Source organism: Hypomesus transpacificus, chromosome 26 (assembly GCF_021917145.1).
Source record: "Hypomesus transpacificus isolate Combined female chromosome 26, fHypTra1, whole genome shotgun sequence".
Classification (NCBI taxonomy): Eukaryota; Metazoa; Chordata; class Actinopteri; order Osmeriformes; family Osmeridae; genus Hypomesus; species Hypomesus transpacificus.
This window is the reverse complement of record NC_061085.1, coordinates 6,796,921-6,818,155: the sequence shown is the minus strand read 5'-3', so window position 1 is coordinate 6,818,155 and position 21,235 is coordinate 6,796,921. Positions and strand designations below refer to the sequence as shown.

The 21,235-nt window shown below is 48.7% G+C and overlaps 2 protein-coding genes across 2 annotated transcripts in view; one reads left to right on the top strand and one right to left on the bottom strand.

The window, feature by feature from the left end:
- The first annotated feature begins 5,526 nt into the window (after nt 1-5,526).
- On the top strand, nt 5,527-7,449 carry LOC124487482 (protein RoBo-1-like). Its single transcript, XM_047049853.1, has 5 exons — nt 5,527-5,659; nt 5,835-5,960; nt 6,190-6,345; nt 6,548-6,658; nt 6,762-7,449. The coding sequence occupies exons 1-5, from the start codon at nt 5,611-5,613 to the stop codon at nt 6,974-6,976; spliced, it is 657 nt and encodes a 218-aa protein (XP_046905809.1). The 5' UTR covers nt 5,527-5,610; the 3' UTR covers nt 6,977-7,449.
- A 100-nt stretch (nt 7,450-7,549) lies between these two features.
- Nucleotides 7,550-21,235, bottom strand: part of arhgap39 (Rho GTPase activating protein 39) — an 18,024-nt gene continuing 4,338 nt past the window's right edge. The window contains 10 exon segments of the mRNA XM_047050034.1: nt 7,550-11,382; nt 11,984-12,153; nt 13,854-13,945; nt 14,185-14,270; nt 14,273-14,386; nt 16,315-16,388; nt 18,234-18,447; nt 19,309-19,494; nt 19,600-19,764; nt 21,085-21,232. Coding sequence (XP_046905990.1) covers nt 11,188-11,382; nt 11,984-12,153; nt 13,854-13,945; nt 14,185-14,270; nt 14,273-14,386; nt 16,315-16,388; nt 18,234-18,447; nt 19,309-19,494; nt 19,600-19,764; nt 21,085-21,232 — 1,444 coding nt within the window. The 3' untranslated portion in view covers nt 7,550-11,187.

Genomic DNA, 21,235 nt, shown 5'->3' with positions numbered 1-21,235 from the left:
CATCGAATTCTGAGGAAATATACCCCAGTAAGATCATGATTACATGGTTCAAGGTTTCATGGTTTCAGATTTCATGGTTCAAAGTATTTCCCATGGTATGGTATGGCTCTTCATACTAATGTATAGGTTCAAAGGCATGCGATTTTAATGCTGTTCCTAGTCGGTGTTGGGGTGCATTGCACTTAAGTCAGTTTCTTCCCTTCTACTAGAGCATTATGTACATTTAATAGCATAAATATAATACCTATACATGTGTATATATAGGGTGGACAGGTCTGAAACCAGAATAGTCCATGGTGGGTGTGGGATTACTATGTTTTATTTTTTCATGTCATTTAATTGACTTAAACAATAAGAGTACAATTTTCTATCATAAAAAAGGATTTGATGGTGAGAACATTTCTTTTGATGTTGACACATAGCTCATAAATCTTTTTTAGTACTTGTCTTTTGTAGGATATAGGCATGATGTAAACCTTTGGTCCCTTTACAGGACAGCTGATAACCCATTCTGGATCATAAAGCTGTTGTTTTCGACCTGTCTTAGTAACCCTCCCTACGCGCAGGCTAACAGCATTAAAATCGCATGCCTTTGAACCTATACATTAGTATGAAGAGCCATACCATACCATGGGAAATACTTTGAACCTGCTTCAGACAGACAGACTGGTCGAAAACAACAGCTTTTTTTCTTTATCTGATTCCACAGGAATCCAGAAAGTCATGCATCGGGTGATGTTGCACCCCTGCGCGCGAATCAAAGAAGGAAGGATTTCGTCTTGATATCGCAACCAAACAAAGGGGAGACAGAAGTCTCACATTATACCTTCTTTGATATAGAATTTAAGAGAACAATGTTGGTTATGTGTGCAAATATCTGATGCTATTTTCAACTCAAAATACTTAAAATTTGTCATTCAAACCGTATAGTAACAATAGTAACAACTTTCACAGAAATTGTGAGAGCTGTAAAGAAAGACCCTAAAACGACTTAGTGAGATCAGCAACAACCTCCGGAGGGCAGGAGTGAAGGTATCACTATCTTCAGTTCGCAGAACATTTCATGAACAAAAGTACAATGGCTACACCAGAAGATGGTGAAACCACTCATTAGCAAGAAGAATAGGAAGGCCATGCTGGAATTTGCCAAAAAGTACGGAGATAAACCTCAAACATTCTGGAACAAAGTTGTATGGACTGATGAGACAAATATGAAGTTTTACCAAAGTGATGGAAAGGCTAAAGTTTGGAGAAAGAAAGGAACTGCTCATGATCCCAAACACACAAGCTCATCTGTGAAACACGGTGGAGGTAATGTCATGGCTTGGGCTTGCATGGCTTCTTCTGGGAAAGACTCATTACTCTTCATTAATGATGGAACACACCTTTAAGAGGAGACTGAAGGTAGGGACCCCACAAAACAAACAAAAACTGAAAGAGGCTGCGGTGAAAGCCTGGTGAAGCATCACACTAGAAAAATGCTAAACTTTGACACATGGGTGAGTTTGAACAAAAGGGGCTTTTTTCTAAGTTGTGTTTAGCCAGTGTGTGGTGAAACTCACTCCTCAAGTATGTAACAGGCCACCCGTGTCAACGAATGCTAGCTTTTTATTGGCGTAGTTGGTAGTGGTGGCGCTTAGGAAGTCAGAGGTAGTCGGTTCGACTCCTGGTCGGAGTGAACAGTGGTCCGTATACCTCTGACGGAGCTTGCAAGACCCTCTTCTTAACCCTGGTCCTCAGGGCCCACCTGTTGTTTTAGATGTTTCCCTGCTCCAACTGAATGAGTCGTTATCTAGCTATGCAGAAGCCTGGTAACGACCATTCATTTGAATCAGGTGTGTTGGACCAGGGAAACATCGAAAACAACAGGTGGGCCCTGAGGACCAGGGTTGAGAACTATTGAGTCAGACCAACTGAGTCAGCATCGAGACCTGTCCTGCCTGTGATGCTAGTACAATCTTTTCTTCCTGTTTTTACAGCTTTGAAGGAGACATGTAACTGGTTTGTAGCCAATTACGACACAGCTCGTAAGTGACGGTCAATGCTGCCAAGTTGGGTACTGTAGAAAGGCAGAACGTATGAGGATTGTACTGAATGTACCTTACTGTTGATGTGGTCTTGCTCAGGCACAGGGCTTGCCCAAGACACCACAGGCACTCTGATCAGTACCATGGACAGCGGCACCGGCAAGCTCGGGGTCAGGTGATCAGGGGCAGGTATGTGTTGGAAAAATTGAAGATGTAACACATTTATCCTGTATAAGAATGATTCTGTGTTCAGCATTCCTTGTGTGTAGAGAGAGGCTTACCCCCAAATCTGAACTTTGGGTAACACTAGGCATATGTAAACAAGGTGACCTGGGCTGACCACTCTCTCTTACTGGAGAGGCCATAAAAGATGTTTGGCCTTATCTGTGTTGGGTAAATCATGTGGTCAAGCTTACAGGTGTCAAAAAGCACACACACGCACACACTCAAACAAACACGCACACACGCGCACCAGGTCTACGCAAGGAGCCAATGAAGAAGAGCCATGGAACATTTGCATGCCTTTGTCTTAACCAATGACTGTAAAGAGTGGGGCTGTTTAAATAGCTAGCTAGCACAACATGCTAGCAGACAAACTTTGTAGCACAATGACGTGTGATGTTTTTGTCTCCTTGTGTCTGGGGCCGCTCCCACAGGAGACAATGAGCTGCCCAGGTGCGGCTCATGGGTGGAATGGAGGATGGCCACACCATAAAAGGCGCGCCAGCCCTGCCGCAGGGGGGGGGATCACTAGAATAAGGAGTGGGAGGTCCAGACAAGACGAGACAGACCAGTCCAGACCAGTCCCTCAACCGAGGAAGACTCTAAGTTATTCTTGTGTTTTGTTTGGTCGTTTGGTTAAATAAACACCTGCTATTTTCGTCCAACCAACCGTGCTTTTGAGTAGTGCAGTGTTGTTCGCTCCTGGCTATCCCCCTTGGTTACCACAGAGGTTGTCTTGACACCATGATGTCAGGGTGTCAACCTCCTGTCTGTAGACTGACTCGTCACTGTCAGAGATGAGGCCCACGATGGTTGTGTCGTCAGCAAACTTAACAGGGAGGTTAGAGCTGTGCGTTGCCGCACAGTCGTGAGTGAACAAGGAGATGGTGATCAGTGTGGATGAGGTGCGCTCACCACCTGTGGCCTTCCTGTCAGGAAGTGGAAGAGCCACTTACATTACATTTAGCAGACGCTCTTATCCAGAGCGACTTGCAGTAAGTACAGGGACATTCCCCCCAAGGTTAAAGTGGGTTAAAGTAGGTTAAAGTGCCTTGCCCAAGGACACTCCACTTGCAGAGGGAGGTGCTTAGTTCCAGGCCCACAAGCTTGGAGACCAGTCTGGAGGGGATGATGGTGTTGAATGCTGAGCTGTAGTCAATGAACAGCATCCTCAAATACGTATTCAGTATTCAAATACGTATACGTATACGTATTCAAATACGTAACAGGGAGTCAGGTGGCTGAGCGGTGAGGGAGTCGGGCTAGTAATCTAAAGGTCGCCAGTTCGATTCCCGGCCACACCAAATGACGTTGTGTCCTTGGGCAAGGCACTTCACCCTACTTGCCTCTGGGGGAATGTCCCTGTACTTACTGTAAGTCGCTCTGGATAAGAGCGTCTGCTAAATGACTAAATGTAAATGTAAATGTATTCCCTTTGTCCAGGTGAGGGAGAGCAGAGTGCATAGTCTGGCATTGTCTGTAGACCTGTTGGACTGGAATGCAAACTGCATAGGGTCCAGGGTGGGAGGCAGTGAGGAGCAGAAGAATGATTTGACTAGCCGCTCAACGCTACCCTAGGGCCCTACCTGACATCTGTCTGGGCCAGGTGCTATTTTCAAAGTTGTGCATCAGATCCATGTAGTTTTCACCTCTGAATGCAGTCTGCACAGGCAAAATCTATCTTACCCAATCTGAACCTGAGCGTAGACATTCAGTGCTATTTATTGTTTGAATAATGTATGTAATAGGACACACCTGGGCAACAAAACATACACGTCAGTCACATGTTCCAATGCTTTTGCTCACATGCAAATAAGTGGGTTCGAAACAAAAGGTGCTATTTTCTAATTCGTCGATCCAGATGTAAATACCCGGAAATAGAAGCTGAAGTGTTGATCTCTGGTCTCACATTCATTGTTTGAGACAAGCCCAAATGTTTTCAGTCTACCGCAAAAATAAAAGAATTGGCCTCACTGTTCCAATACTTATGGAGGGCACTGTGTATATATGTAGTTGTTTTGCTTGGTATTGTAAGATATTTCAATTTTTTGTCAATTATTTCCAAGTGTCAACTACAGTAAACTCAGGCTATTTGATTATGTTGTTCTGTTCTTGTACATTTCCAGGGGAGTCATCACTGTGTATCAACTCTAATAGAGGAACATGCATAAATCCACCAGTCAACTCACACAAAGAGTAACAATTTAATTATTTAGGCAGGGGTAGGCAATGTGGTTGAGAAGCAGTTTTTTCACATTTGCTGAAAGCAACCAATACATATAAAGGTTTCAGTAACATGAAATCAATCCGACATCTGTGGGCGTCACAAGACTGTAATAAACACAACCAATCATTAAGCCGTATCCTGACTAATGATTGGACGGGCTACTGCATCTCTTACATAAAATAACCTATTAGAAGTTTAATCTTCGAAGTCAAAGACAACCTTGCCTACTTCATAAAATAATTAAGTCGGTAATATTTAATGTGTATAAAAAGTAGAGGGTTGCTCTTGCTGCAGCGGCTTCAAATCTAAACTGAGCACCTGAGCATTACTCCATGAAGGTGAACGTTCAGGCCGACGGTTGGGATGTGTCAGGAACATTTCTATTTTTCTGTTCTTTTCATTATCTTGATTGCTTATACAGTCTCACTAGACGGACTGAACTATTAATTTGTAAAAAGAATGTTAACCTTGATTTAAATATACAGTAATAATGGATGTGTGTGTATAGTATGAAGTTTGATTGATGTACTGCGCACCAATACCATTTTCCCTGGATAAACAGCTCTTTTAGTTGTAATTCCGTGTGAGACAAGACAAAAATGGATCAGAAAAAGTACTAAAGCCTCTAATAATAATTGATATAGATCATGTTAAGTAAGAATACACAATATGGAAGGACAGTTCTATGGTAAGTGTATACTTTTTCATCTTATCAGTAAAGACAGCACAGCAATAAAATACTTTGGATGCAACTTCACACACTTAAAAAATCTGTCAAATCAAAGTTGATTCAAAAAAAGGTTTGCTTTTATATTAATTAATGATAACTTGCAAATATGTTCCTGTAAATAAAACAAGATTGCATGTGTGTAAATCATGACTGAAGTTGTATTATTATAGTGAACTAAACATACCATTAGAGGGGGCTGTTATGCAGAACTGCAGAAAGGTTCATCAATAGAGGTGTTCTGTAGTTATGGAAACAACATTTTAATACAGGATGTAACAGCCAAACATATTTGTTTGTATCCTTGTTCCTGGTGAGTGGGATGATTAAGACTTTATAAAGCGCTCTGTCTCTCAGCGTAGCCTACCAGGTTACTGCCCATCCTGCCACTCACCTGCCGATCCAAGATGAAGCTGATCCTGACTCTCTGCATTACCTGGGCTCTTCTCCTCACAGGTAACACAGCATACTGTACTGAGCTGAACCACAACCAAGGAGGTTCTCAGGAATATACATGAGTGATGGTGGGATGCAGGTGTGAAGTAACTTAAGTCTATAGTTGGTCTATGATTTGATAATATGATTGATGTGTTGAATGGATGTGTGTTATTCTGTTCTTGTAAATTTCCAGGGGAGTCACTGCAGTGTGTCACCTGTACTGATGCAACATGCACAAATCCACCAGTCAAAAACTGCTCATCTAACGATGTATGTCATTTTACAACCCAGTTTACAACCCAGTCTTCAAGCATGAAAGGTGAATCATATTTCTAATAGGTGATTAACAAAGGTGAATCATTAAAGCAGTCTTATTTTGTAAGCCTCCATTCTATCTCACAGTAGTTTTTGTTATCCATATAAAGACCATATCCAAATATTGACTCTGTTCCTTAATCATTAACAGTCCATTATAACAAAAATTCTGCTTGTTTCAAAAAGAAGTTTAACATTCTTGTTAACATTAAACATGTTCTTATTGTATCCAGACCCATCTGTAAATAAGTCCTGTATTGCGGCATCCAACTGCATGACACCTCTGAACGTCACAACAACACAACTGTCCGTGAACCTGGGCTTCGCAAACTTTCGTCAAACTCAGCTCTGCTGTGACCAAGACAGCTGCAACAACCTGACTTCACCCGGTACAATTTATATCTCAAATAGTAATTTCAGCTAGACCATGTCAGATCAAATAACAATGATTTTAATATTTGAAAGTATATAGACAACTGTATGTTAGCAGAGTTGTTACCTGCAAATGAAGAACATCCAATGTTAGAACATCCTTGAACTGATACCGTACTACTAAGAACACTTAACCTGACCTAATATGCTTCATTGCAGTCTTCAGTCCAAATGGCCGAAATTGTTCTTCCTGCAGCAGTGAGTCAGACACGGTGTGTAACACCACTGTGAACTGTGTGGAAGCGGAGGATACCTGCATTAGCATCAAAGGTGAGTGTTTCCAAGGCTGAAATTCCCATGAACGTCTGTGTTACCTAGAACCTTGTATGCATAAAAAAGAAGTACAGCATTAGTGTGTTTTCTTCCTTTACAGTGACTGGTTCATTCAACGGTGTCCTGATGGGATGTGCATCCTCAAATCTGTGCAACGCCCCTGTCATAACCTCCATCCTGCCATCTGTCCTGCCTTCTAAACCATCAAAAGTAAATGTTAAAGAAGTGTCTTGTAACTCGGCTCCCTCTACTGGTCCAGTGAGTGTAGCCCTCATGGCAATGTGGCTTCCTATAATGGTCAAACTTAACTTCTAAAAAACACAAAACACACCATCTTTAACATGCAGAACAAAAACGTTTTGTTGATAAACATGACAGTGTGTTTTACATGTGGCTTTTATACAAAGACACAGATTTCGATGACATTTCTACAAACGTTTTTTCAATTGTCTTGTGCTGCCACAAGTCATGAAGGGGAATATGGTTATTGCTGTATCTGTATTTTGTTAATTATATTTTATCATCAAAATTCAACATTAATCTGCTTTAATTTACTGTTCACATCGTTGAACATTTCTATTTATAATGGGAAAATGTGTTATATAGTTATTTAGGAAGAGTTAAAGGCAGGGTAGGCAATGTTGTTGAGAAGCACTTTTTTTCATCTTTGCTGAAATTATCTTCACATATTGATAGCAACCAATACATATTAAGGTTTGACAGTAACATTAAATCAATAAGACATCTGTGGGCGTTGCAAGACTGTAATAAACACAATTAATCATTAAGCCGTATCCTGACAAATGATTGGATGGGCTCCCTGTCCGTCTACCTACCCACCTGCGTACACTGTGGTGGGAGTGGTTTTGAGTGGTGGGAGTGGTTTTAAAGGGAGGGGGTGAGTTATTTTGGGTTGAATTGTGTCAAACAGAAGCTACAATAGCTAGCTGGCCTACCCTTCCTTTGAGACATGACTATAATGTTCAGTGAAAACCTGCATGTTTCTGATGGATCCATTTTAGGTTCCTGTCTGACACCTTTATGAGTGAATAGTTGGTAAAATACTTTATTAAAGAAAACTTCAAAAAAAGAATGCCTTTACCTTTCTACAAAAGTTACAATTACAGTTACAACTTGTCTGTTTGACAATCTATCCTTTAAAAAGATATGATTTCTCATGTATTGCATCTCTTACATAAAATAACCTATTTGAGGTCTAATCTCAGTCAAAGACAACTTTGCCTACTTCATAAAATACTTCAGTCGGTAATACTTAATATGTGGATAAAAAAGTAGAGGGTTGATTTTGCTGCAGCCAAGACACACCTACACTGGTTTCAAATCTAAACTGAGCACCTGACCATTACTCCATGAAGGTGAACGTTCAGGCTGTTTGTTGGGATTGTCAGAAAAATGTGTCTTATTTTTCCGTTCTTTCAGTATCTTGATTGCTTACACAGTCTCAGTAGACGGACTGAACTATTAATTAAAAAAATTATAACATTGATTTAAATATTTAGTAATAATGGATGTGTGTGCGTGTGCTCGTCCAGTACTGTGCTTGTTTAATAACTACAAACAATAAGTCAAGTGGATTGAAAACTATCGAATATTAGACAATTCAGGACCAATATACTGAAAGGTGTTCTTTTTGTACTTGACTCTGAATCTGAACTAGATTCAGATTCATTCTGTTTGTTCAACAAATCATTCAGTGGCCTCAGACCCTTGGACGACGTAAATTAATGTCTGTCATACGATTCAGTGAATTATCAATAAACACCAAAACATGTTTCGTATTTTCATCATTTATTAAACAATGTCCATTTCTCTTAACAAGTCTTCTCTTCAACAGCGTGAGTGACACAGTGGACGTTAAGATGGAAAAAAAGGATGCCGTTGTGAAGAGCACAGAACAAATAGCAGCTGCCTCTCACCTTATGTTCAACTTCAGTCATATTAATTACATTAATAATTATAAGAACAGTATGTACACTGAATGTAAGAGAACATCTGTTGAAACAAACCAAAACAGGAATCAAGAAATTAGTAAAATAAAAAAAAGAGCAATCTTTTCTCAGTTGAAACTTTTAAAGCTAAATACTGCAACAACTCTGGGTTTTGTAAATTCATTCTGTAAGTATCTGTTCTGTAAGTATCTAGTTTCATGTTTTGCTTTCGTAAAAGTATGTTTAAAAAGAGTGAAGACCCTAGTTCTGCATGCTGATTGGTCAATTTGCTGGGTCAAAGCATGACATAACTGCATTCTATTCTATCTACTACCATCTCTTAGACAAACACACACACACACACACAAACACAGCCTTGCACACACGCACACATACACACACACAAACGTCACAACACACTGTATTTTACACTTGTTTCCCAAGCCCAGAATTAGTGATTTTAGATGTGGATTCAGCTCTTAAGGGGCCAAAAGGTTTTGAATCGTTTGGTGGGGAAACACTTCACTATAGCAAATGTGGATGGCCCAAACATTCTGTAACTCTACTCAAGAAATACCTTTCTTACCTTTCAAAAAGAACTAAAACAGAACACCCTGTTGTTACAATACATTTGCACTGCGGTCACCCTTGAATCGTATGAGGCTCTTTTCACTAGTCTGAACTTGTTTTTGCACACTAATCTGTACAGTGCCTTGATGTACAAGTGGCCAATGCCGTGTGTGGTGAGTGTGAGAGTAGCAGGGTGGAGTGAATTAGCATGGCACACAATCTCCCCCCCCCCCCCTTTACTCCCTAACCTTCTCCCACATTCCTTTGCTTCAGCACTCCTAGCATGACATCCAAATGGAAAAAAAATACACAAAAAAAACCCTAAAACACATTCGTACCATACTTGCGCTGTGTGAATAAAAAAAACGATGCTAGCTTTTGTAAAGCGTGAGATAATGTCAGGACAGTGTGTGTGTGTGTGTGTGTATGTGTGTGTGAAAGAAGGTGTTTATAGGTTTAAGAGAGTCGAGGCTTTGACAACCGTCCATTCGACGCGTCTCAGAACGATGGAATCGATGTCGTACAGCAGGACTTCCGTCTCAGACGTACGTACATTACAGAGTCACATATCAACATGTATGTGCGGAGGAACATGTGATGTACAGTAGGTGCACTACAGTGTTCGGAAACACGCACGCACTCGAGCACGTACGCACGCACACGTATGTGTTCAAACGTAAAAAGAGAATAAAGCCACGCTGAATGTTGAACTATACAGTCTAAAAAAGGCATTAAGAAATATTTGCTCGAATAAATAGAAATAAATTAAATCATATATAAAAAAAAAAAATGAAAACGGTGGGTTAAACCATGTTAGAACTCTGTTACATACAAACAAACACACGCGATTTGTCAAAAACAAACGAACAAAGAAAACAATTGTTCTGGGACGATACAAAATCAAACGTGTCTCGGTCTCTGAACGTGTGACACGAAACATTTGTCCACAACACAGACAGACAGGGTGGACGGAGCTCTTTTTAAAGACACATTCACAACTTGTAGTAATGTGAGAGTACAAAGGTGTGAGTCAGGGACCATGGAGGTTCGTGGGGAGTTTGGGGGCCGGGGTAGAGGTTGTGTGGTTGTTGGTCTCCAGGGTGCAGGTGGTGGTGGTGGTGGGGTGACAACTACAGATTGGGGTGCAGGGGGTGAATCGACAGTTCTGGAGGGGTCTTTTAAGGAAGTCCCGGTGTAGCTGTGGCACGGTGTCTGACATCACTTCCTGAGACAGATCCCAGTTGGCAGTGCTTCTGTGATCCCCTCTACAGTAAGCCCCCCCCCCCCGCCCGCCCCCCCACGGTTCCAAACCACAGCAGAGACCGTCGGCTCTTCTACGGCAGCTCGGAGCTCACAACAGATCTGCAGACCAACGGATTCTCTACCACCAACAGGAATTGGAGGGGGGGGGGGGAGTAGTCGGGTTCGGTTCCTGGGGGTTCTTGGTGGAGGAAGGGGGCGTTTTTCTGGTGCTCGGGCATCGCGACCTTCAGGACCAGCTGAAGCCAAACTCCTCGCTGGCCTCGTTTCGGGGGAGGGGCTAACACGAGGAGGAAGGGAGGGGGGGGGAGGCTGCTGAGCCAGAGGACTGGGCCCTGTTCATGGTCCACATTGCAGGTCAGCCTCCACCTGCTTATCTATTTTTCTTGTTTTCATGGATTTGCATGCCTCTCCCTCCCACACGCGCTTCCCCGTAATCGAGTACATTTGAATCGTGCATACGAGTCATATATGCATGTCGTTTGGATATTTTTTTCTCTTCCGCGGATTTTTCTCGGCCCCCTTCCTGAACATCCAGGGGCCTGTCACGCTGAGAGGGAAGTGACATGGGGACGCGACACGGGGACGCCCGCGTGCGTTTGGTTGACACCGTATGCACGCGTTCCTCTGTGAGCTTAGCGTTCGCGTGTGCGGGTATGTCTCGGGGTGCGATACCATGTACGGGGAGAGGGAGTGCACGGGGACTGTGTGTGTGTGTATGTGTCTGCGTGTGTGTGCTCGGCGGGGCTATAGCATGCCGTCCATGAAGCTGGTGTCCAGGCGCTGGACCAGCACGCGGATGAAGGACATCTCCTTGCGCGTGTTCTCGAAGATGATCCGGGGGTCGTCCGACTGGCAGCGCAGGCAGTTGGGGGCCATGACCATGGCCAGGTTGTTCACGTCCATCTTGGTGATCACCACGTTGGCAGGCTGGGCGAACACCTGGGGGGGTGGAGGGGGGGTGGGGGGAGGAGGGTGGGGGGAGGGGCGGAGCAGTAGGGGTAGCAGTGGGGTGGGAAGGGGGGGGGGTATAGGTGTAGAGGTGTGTGGGGGGGAGGGGGGGGTGGAAGGGACAGGATATGTGGACAGGGGAACAGGGTGAGACAGAGACAGGTTGAAAAGCACACTGTCGAGACATATATTGAAACCATTTTGCTGCAAGCAGATAAACATTCCAGTGATGACCCGCAAATTCTTTTATGGACAAGCAAAATAAAGGTCAGCTGAGATAAGGTGAAGCTCAAAAGATAGAAGTGCTTCCCCCCAAAAAATGAGACATTTGATAGAGAACAATGCCAGTACTGTAACTTCCCTATGGGGCGAATTTGTGTTGCAAATCTATGTACCACAGTTTGCAAATGATGCATACACACGCACACTGAATCATCATAATCTTCGATATTCAGGGAAGTGGTACCCTGCTGACGACACGTGAGCAATTTGCCCTCTCCCGCACATTGGGTGTGTTCCATTTGACACGTGCATTTGTGTGTGTGTGTGTGTTCACCAGTTGACCTGTGTGTGTGTGTGAGTGTGTGTGTACCTGGAGGAAGCGGATGAGGTAACACAGAACCAGCTTGTTGATGTGAGGCAGGCCCAGCACCACGTTGACCGCCGCCTCGGGGCTGTCGTAGTGGGTGATGCACTCCTCGTAGAACTCATGAGGGATCAGAGGCTCCTCCAGCTCCCGGTACCACAGCTTCAGGAGAGACGCTGAGAGAGAGAGGGAAGGAGGGAGGAGAGGGAGAGAGAGGGAGAGAGAGAGGGAGAGAGAGAGAGGGAAGGAGGGAGGAGAGGGAGAGAGAGGGAGAGAGAGAGAGAGAGAGATAGGGAAGGAGGGAGGAGAGGGAGAGAGAGGGGAGAGAGAGAGATAGGGAAGGAGGGAGGAGAGGGAGAGAGAGGGAGAGAGAGAGATAGGGAAGGAGGGAGGAGAGGGAGAGAGAGGGGAGAGAGAGAGAGAGAGAGAGAGAGAGAGAGAGGGAAGGAGGGAGGAGAGGGAGAGAGAGGGAGAGAGAGGGAGAGAGAGAGAGGAGAGGGAGAGAGAGGGAGAGAGAGAGAGAGAGGGAGGAGAGGGAGAGAGAGGGAGAGAGAGGGAGAGAGAGAGATAGGGAAGGAGGGAGGAGAGGGAGAGAGAGGGAGAGAGAGAGATAGGGAAGGAGGGAGGAGAGGGAGAGAGAGAGATAGGGAAGGAGGGAGGAGAGGGAGAGAGAGGGAGGAGGAGGAGAGAGAGAGAGAGAGAGAGAGAGAGAGAGAGAGAGAGGGAAGGAGGGAGGAGAGGGAGAGAGAGGGAGAGAGAGGGAGAGAGAGAGAGGGAGGAGAGGGAGAGAGAGAGAGAGAGAGAGAGAGAGAGGAAGGAGGAGGGAAGGAGAGGGAGAGAGAGGGAGAGAGAGGAGAGAGAGAGAGAGAGAGAGAGAGAGAGAGAGAGAGAGAGGGAGAGAGAGGGAGAGAGAGAGAGAGGGAGGAGGGAGGAGAGGGAGAGAGAGGGAAGAGAGAGAGAGAGAGGAGAGGGAGAGAGAGAGAGAGATAGAGAGAGGAGAGAGAGAGAGAGAGAGAGAGAGAGAGAGAGAGAGACAGAGAGACAGAGAAAGAGAGACGGAGAGTGAGAGAGTGAGAGAGAGACAGAGCGAAGCCAAGATAGATCAAAAGAAGAGAGACAGAGACAAAAGGAAAGAGATGTTTCTAGGATACTGTTAACCGCCAATACATTGTGCCACTGCATTGGTCCTCAGTATTTGATCATTAAGCAGACCATCCAATCAAGAACCAGAAACAGTCCGGTGGTCAGAACACACAGCTTCCTCCAGCGCTCCAAGGCCACAGTCGCCATCATCACTCCTGTGGCGTCCTCTAAAGGACGACCTGTCATAAAGGACACGGGGAGCCGCGCACACACACGCGCGCCCTCACGAGGAAACACGACGAGGCGCGTCAGCCGAGTGCGTCTCTGCTGCTGACGGCGTAGCTTTGAGCGATGACCCTGCCGTGACCCTGCCGTGGACTCTCAGGAATTGTCGCTCTCTCACTGAATCTCCCTTCAAGGAGAGACCATTTCCCCCCCCCCCCCCTCTTTCTTTTTAAAGGGTGGTTCTATTATTATTTTTCAAGAGTGGTTTTATTATTATCTAAGAGGGGGGTGGAGGGGGGGGGGGTATCGAGAGAGGCCTGCAGAGTCATGTGACCTGCGGCGGCATCTCCCAGCATGCTTTGGGTGGAAGGGCTAATTATACAGAGAGAAGTAGAGCACTGCAGAGGGCCTGGGGCAGGAAGCTGACGAGCCACACACACTCTGACAGCTTGGTGTGTCTGCTGATAGAGAGAGAGAGAGAGAGAGAGAGAGGGAGAGAGGCAGAGAGAGAGAGAGAGAGAGAGAGAGAGAGAGAGAGAGAGAGAGAGAGAGTCAGAAGAGGGGTTACCTGGGATGTGTGGGTCCTCCAGTCCGGTGGGGATTTTCCATTGGTCCACCTGGAGCTTGAGGGCGTTGACCTCGTCGATGTCGCCGGGAACCCTGGGGAGGTCAAAGGTCAAAAGGTAGGTTTAAGGAAGACTGCCACACACACACCCCTCACACACACACACACCTCTCACACACAGCTCTCAGGTGGAGAGATAAAGGCACGAGATCCTCCCCCCCCCTCTCTTAATGCAGGATCTCATCCCTCCACCTATATCTCTCCAGCTGTGACCCTTAACCTAACCCTAGGCCAAACCCTCGGCCCCTCTCTCCCCCCTCCCCCCGAGTCTGACCTGAAGATGCCCTCCGTCTGGTCCCCATTGAGGCCCAGCACCTCCTCTGACAGGCGGGTCTGCACCCAGGGCAGCTGCCGGTCCGGGGGTAGCGCTCCTTCTGCAGCGACATCACTTCCTCCAGGGAGGAGCCGAACATGGAGGGGCTGAAGATGGCGTTCCTGGCGTGCTTGATCTCCTCCAGGCAGGGCTTCTGGAGACCCTGCAGACACACACACACACACACACACACACACATGGACCTTGCGGTGAATGTGTGGGGGCAGACACACCACAAATCCATCTCCCCCACAAGGTTTTCAATGGGTTAATCCCAGTCACATGCCTGCCTTTGGGTTAAGGTTGTGGAGTGTGTGTGGGGTCCACCAAGTGACAAACTGCCTCTATTAGCACCCTGCGGAGATCCTGGCACGCGCCGCACGTTTCGCACGCGCTCTGCCAACCGCCCGCGCCCGCTAGCGCAGGCTGGCGTCGCCGCGGGAGACGGGAGCGCATGCAGCACTGGGGCGACGGCTGACACGGACACAGGCTCCACGCCCCGCCCCGACACGAGCCCTCCATCCATCCATCCCCCTACCTCTCACCAGCTCGCCCTATCCCTCCCTCCCTCCCTCCTCCTCACCTCCTCTCTATCGCTCCGTTCCCCCCCCCCCCCCTCCCTTCCTTTCCTGCCTCCGTTCCTCCGGGCGCTCAAAGAGGTGAGCTCAACGTGGCAAGTTGGCGCCCTCTAGTGGCGGGAGAGGGAACGACGGCCTGCTGCAAATTGCCGCGGAGAGCATCGTGGCCTTGCAGACCCCACCCCCCCTCAACGGCCCCCACCCCCTGCACGGCCGCGCCGGATCGAGTGAAACCAGGACGACGAGAGGGTATCGACAGGCCGACTGACTGGTTTGGGTTGTTGGAGTGTGTTTTTAGGTCACGGGGAGGATAAATGAAAAGTGGAATGTACTCCTGGAGGCTGTTTCCATGACACCCGGCGTGGAGGCACCCCCGCCCCGGCTACTGTGTCATGTGATCCCGTCTGAAAACACAGAGGGGGAACAACACACATCTGCCTCAAGGCCCCCTTTAATTGGAGGACTGGTTTAGGAATCAATATGAGGGAGAGAGGGATGGAGGGATGGAGGGAGGGAGAGACAGAGAGCGATAGTGTGTGTGTGTGTGTGTGTAAACTCCTGCTAGATAAATGGACCCACCCCAGCACTCTCAGCAGGAGCAACAGCAGACATTTACATTCATAATAAAGATAATAAAGCTGCATTATGAGCAGGCTGGCTGAAACAATCATTCAATTAAGACAGACACACACTCGTACACACACACACTTGTACACACACACAGCTGTGGGAGGAAATATATAATATATTTTTTGAAAGCGACTGAAATGGAAACACCAAAACACCGGTGGCAGTCAGGAAGTCACATGAAGCCCAGAAGCAGAAGATCACTAATGAGGCTTCAGCCTATCTACTCATTCATCTACCAACACACCCACTGGCCCCATTCTACCTCACTAACTCAAAGGTTGCATGCGTGCGCGTGCGTGTGTGTGTGTGTGGGGGGGAGGGGGGGGCGGAGATGAGCGGGACTGGGGGTTTGTGTTCCTGTGTCTAGATAGAGGATGAGGGCGGAGGCGTGGTGTTTGTCCCCACGGCGTCCCCCTCCAATCCCATCCCTCTCCAATCCAATCTCTCCTCTCCCTCCTCTCCCTCCTCTCCCTCCAATCCCATCCCTCCCCTCCTCTCCCTCCAATCCCATCCCTTCTTTCTTCTCCCCCTCCAATCCCCCGGGCTCATCTTCCTGATATGGAATTCTTAATCAGGAGCAGCGTGAACGGGGTCGTTAATTAACCTGCTGAGTGGGGTCTTGGGGGGGGGGGGGGGGGAGCGCTAGCGCACAGAGCCCCGTTGAAGACTCTCATCCTGGGCATGTCGGGCTGCTGTTCTCCCTGCTGGGCTAACGCTAACCCTGGAGGAAGCCCGTGCGGCGCGGCTACAAATGGTCTGGCGCGAGAGAGTGTGTGTTGGAATGGCATGGCTGCCGTAAACACACGTTAACAAATACACACACACACACAGGGTTAGAGGTCAGGGGTCAGAGATAATCACCCAGAGGAAATGGAGGGCATACCTTCTTAGCTCCGGTTAAAGCAGCCTTCTGTAATTTCCTGTAGCAGTATTTGGCATAGCTGCTGATGGCCACTCCTGGAAGAAGCGCACACACACACAGTTATACATTTACAAAGATATCGTTTTTTTTGGGATTAGGATTGATCAATTTCCAACAGTCGTCTATGAAAGCACAAGCAGAGTCAGTGCATAGAGAGAACACCCAAACCAACACACAGTATCCTAGGTACAGAGTCAACGCCTCGTGAACTGATAGGAAATTCAACACAACTGGAGGCACAGTCAAACTGACACAAGCCTCTCTACTCAGAACTTTTCATGGTTACCCAAGCCCCAGCCCCAGCCCCGGCCCCGGCCCCGACCCTAGCCCCAGCCCCAACCCCAGTCCAGACAGTGTAGCCCAGCCCCGGCCCCGACCCTAGCCCCAGCCCCAACCCCAGTCCAGACAGTGTAGCCCAGCCCCGGCCCCGACCCTAGCCCCAGCCCCAACCCCAGTCCAGACAGTGTAGCCCAGCCCCGGCCCCGGCCCCGACCCCAGCCCCAGCCCCAGTCCAGACAGTGCAGCCCAGCCCAGTCTCAGACAACATTCCCCCTCTGGGCTGCAGACTAGAGACAGCTGTTGGTATATGGGTCAGACTGAGTGACTGTGGAGTGGGGGAGAGCCTGACAGACAGACAGACAGGCATGCAGACAGACAGACAGGCAGACAGACAGACAGACAGACAGGGAGACCGGCACTGTCAGAACACATACTGACAGGCTATGTCAATAAATAAAGTACTTTGAAACTGGAGGTAAGCTTGACCCAGGCAAAGTAACCTGTGTCACATAGATCTATCATCATCTAGATCTGTCACATAGATCTGTCACATATATCTGTCATCATCTAGATCTGTCACACAGACCCAACCTCTCGCTACATTAGACGCAGGAACCGTCTTCATGACAGAGTGATTCTTTATGAAAACACAGGAAATAGCCACTGGAGTGGTGAGCCCAAAGTAAAATGCTATCATACGGTCCTCACACATACACACATACACACACACACACACACATATATTTGGCATAGTGAAACTGAGCAAAGGTCGTGGTGGTGACCCACACAGTCCAGGCACAGTGAGAGACGGGGTTGGCTCCGAGTGACAAAGAGGAGGAGGAGGAGGAGGGGGAGGAGGAAGACGGGGAGGAGGAGAAGGAGGAGGAGGAGGAGGAGGGGGAGGAGGAGGGGGGAGGAGGAAGAGGGGGAGGAGGAAGAGGGGGTAGGAGGAAGAGGGGGAGGAAGGGGGGGAGACAGTGTCTCTGCTGCAGGCACAGGGAGAGCAGCCAGCACCTGGAATGTGTGTGTGTGTGTGTGGCTCAAGTGTTGTGCTGGAGAATCTTGAGTATTTGTATGGCGGAATGCGTGTGTGGGTGTGTAAGTGTACGTGTGTGTGTTGGGTCGGTATGATGAAATGGAGAATCTTGGCTATCCGTATAGCAGAGTGTGCGAGGGTGTACCGTGTGTGTGTGTGTGTTGTGGTAGAAATGTTACTATTATAACAGTTTGTACACACAGACACACCCCCTCCACTTACACTCAAACCCACTCTCGGCAGGCAAGACAGAGATGAAATGACTAGATGAGTCCAAATTGCTGTGCAGTTCCCCGCAATGTTCATCTTCACAGGTCCAGCGAGGCAGGACTGAAGAGACGTGTTTATCTAGAGGGACTGGGGGGGCCCTGGAAGATCTGACAGGCTCGTTACCTCAGCGGGGGTAGGACGGCAACAAGCCCCAATCACACACACACACCCCACAAACAAACCACCGAAACAAGCTGGCAATAGCCACAACCTCTTTTCACCTCGAGTCGGTCAATCAAAGTCGTTCCTACCCCCCCCGATCCCCGAAAACAACGAAAGAGGAGCGCGAGGGTACCCTTGGTGTCGTTGAGGGGGTCCATGTGCCTGTAGATGTAGCCCTCCAGGTAGGAGTGGAAGCGGGGCGTGGGGGGGAAGAAGGCCAGGCACACGGCCATGAGCTCCCAGCCGCGCTCCAGGCTGTCGTAGCGGAAGTTCTCCGTGGTCTGGCGGCACAGCTGGATGTAGAGCTCGTCGCGCAAGCCCTGGCTGCTCCAGCCGCGCACCGCCACCTGCCGCGCGCACGCACACGGATACGCACAAACACACACACACAGATACGCACACACACATAGATATGCATGCGCACACACACGAGGATACGCACACACGGGGGGGGGGGGGGGGAGAGAACAGGACTCAGAAGATCGTTTCCACGTGACCGGTTTCGAAAAGGAGCACGCAGGAAATGAGATGGAGGAGGCGAAGCGGAGAGAGAAGAGAAATGTCAGGGAGAGATCGAGAGAGACTCAGAGAGAGTCAGAGAGAGAGAGTCAGGGAGAGAGAGACTCAGAGAGAGTCAGAGAGAGAGAGTCAGGGAGAGAGAGACTCAGAGAGAGTCAGAGAGAGAGAAACTCAGAGAGAGAGAGACTCAGAGAGAGTCAGGGAGAGAGAGACTCAGGGAGAGTCAGAGAGAGAGTGAGAGTCACAGTGAGAGAAAGGGAGAGTCAAAGAGAGAGTTGGAGACAGTCAGAGAGAGAGAGTCAGGGAGAGAGAGACTCAGAGAGAGTCAGAGAGAGAGAGTCAGGGAGAGAGAGACTCAGAGAGAGTCAGAGAGAGAGTCAGGGAGAGAGAGACTCAGAGAGAGTCAGAGAGAGAGAGACTCAGAGAGAGTCAGAGAGAGAGAGTCAGGGAGAGAGAGACTCAGGGAGAGTCAGAGAGAGAGTGAGAGTCACAGAGAGAGAAAAATAGAGTCAAAGAGAGAGTTGAAGACAGTCAGACAGAGAGAGTCAGAGAGAGAGTCAAGGAGAGTCAGAGAGAGAGGGAGAGAGTCATAGAGAGAGAGAGTGAGAGAGAGAGAGTCAGAGAGAGGGAGAGAGAGTCAAAGAGAGAGAGTCAGGGAGAGTCAGAGAGAGAGAGCAGGCGGTCCCCACCTCCAGGGCCACGGTGAGGGGGTGGATCTTGGAGCGCCGGTCCCCCATGTAGGTCTGCACCAGCTTGAAGATCTCCACCGCCTCCTTCTTCACCATGCGGTCCGACGTCACGATCATGGGCTTCTTGATGGGCTCGCTGCTCCACGCCAGCATGTTGGCGATGGACACCTTCCTCCGGAACAGGCCCTGGTGGGGGTCCGAGGGGGAGGGTGTCATTCGGTTTCCGCCTCGTGTGTGTGTGTGTGTGTGTGTGGGGCTGGGAGAGAGAAACAGGGGAGGTGTTAGGGCTACCTGAGTGTGTTTGTTGAAGTGCTTGGACGCCCAGTTCTCGATGTCGGTCTCCGAGGACGGCTTGCGCAGCGTGAACTCGGGGAAGACGCCGCAGCTGGCGCTGGGCATCATGTTGCGGGCGTTCCTGCTCGCCTCAAACTGGGCACAGGCGCCCAGGTCCTCCGACTGCGAGGGAGGGAGGTGGAGAAAGAGAGGGGGGAAGGAAGGAAGGGAGGGCGAGGGAGATAAAGAGAATGACGGAGAGTAGCAGAGGAACGGAGAGAGGGAGAGGCGGAGTGGAAAGGGGAATGAAAGAGAGAGAGAGTGGGGGGAGTAGAAACAGCAGGAGAGGGAGAGAGAGAGAGGCGGAGAGAGGAGGGGAGGGGTTGATTAACATTGCTTTGTTCTGTTGTAGCACAATCATAATTAAAGAGGACAGGGGGTGAATAAAAGAGACAAAACTGTCTCGGTCTGGAGTGAGAGAGAGAGATAATTAGCCTGACAAATCTCTCCTGCAGAAACGTCTTAGGGTTCCCCATCCGCAGACAAAGTGTTCGGGGTGAGAGGTGGAGAAAAACGACCCCCTCTATCCTCTCCTATTCTACTGCATATTCAATATGAGAGTTTAGGTGAGAATTCAGCAGTGTCTGCTTGCACCTCGACGATCACCTCAACTCTCATATTTGATGTTACTTGGGCTGAAGCCTTTAGACAGGGCCCCCGATCGCTGCTACTCCAGGACGTTGTTACCTCGCTATTAACAGCCGTCGACTGGAAAGCTTTCATCAGGCGGACAAAGGAGCGGGTGAGAGGAAGGGAGGGAACTGGAGGGTTGAGATGAGGAGGAAAGTGGCTGGGGAGGGAGGGGGGTGTGTGGAGGAAATTGGCCTCTAATTCTGAGCCAGTCCCCCTTTAAGTGTGGCAGGACTCCAGACTGTCTTCACACCCAGACTCGGGGCCTGCTGTCTGTCTCTTACATCGCTACTGCACACCAAGGCCCCCCACACACCAGGGGCCCCCACACACCAAGGCCCCCCACACACCAGGGGCCCCCCACACACCAGGGGCCCCCCACACACCGGGGGCCCCCAAATACCAGGGACCCCCACACACCAGGGGCCCCCCACACACCGGGGGCCCCCGAAATACCAGGGACCCCCACACACCACTGCGGGGTTGGACGTGTGTGTATGTGTGCGAAGGGTGTGTGTGTGTGTCCGTTTCTGTGTATGTGTTAGTGCGTGTTGGTACGTGCGTGTGAAGGGCCTGGTCTGATCCCTGTCTTGTTCAGAGAGAGCGGCTGTGGGTATGCGGTATGGATATTACATAAGCCGATCTCGGGATCGCCTTCCCCGGCTCCAGCTCTTAAAATATTCCTCTGCACGACATGAAAAATTCATGACCGCATGCTTGGGCGTGTCTGCGAGCGAGACAGAATAGGAACCCAAACCTATCTCTGTGCTGTAGAGCCAAGTGTCTCCTATATATGTGTGTGTGTGTGTGTACCTGCGAGGGGTGTAGGTAAGGCTCGGGCGAGGCCAGGTTGGTCTGGACGGACAGGCTCTTCTCCAGCAGGGCGTGGGGGAAGCCCAGCCGGTCGAAGGTGCTCCTCTTCCAGTGGTGGCCGTCGCTCTGGGCCAGCGCCTCGTCCTCGCTG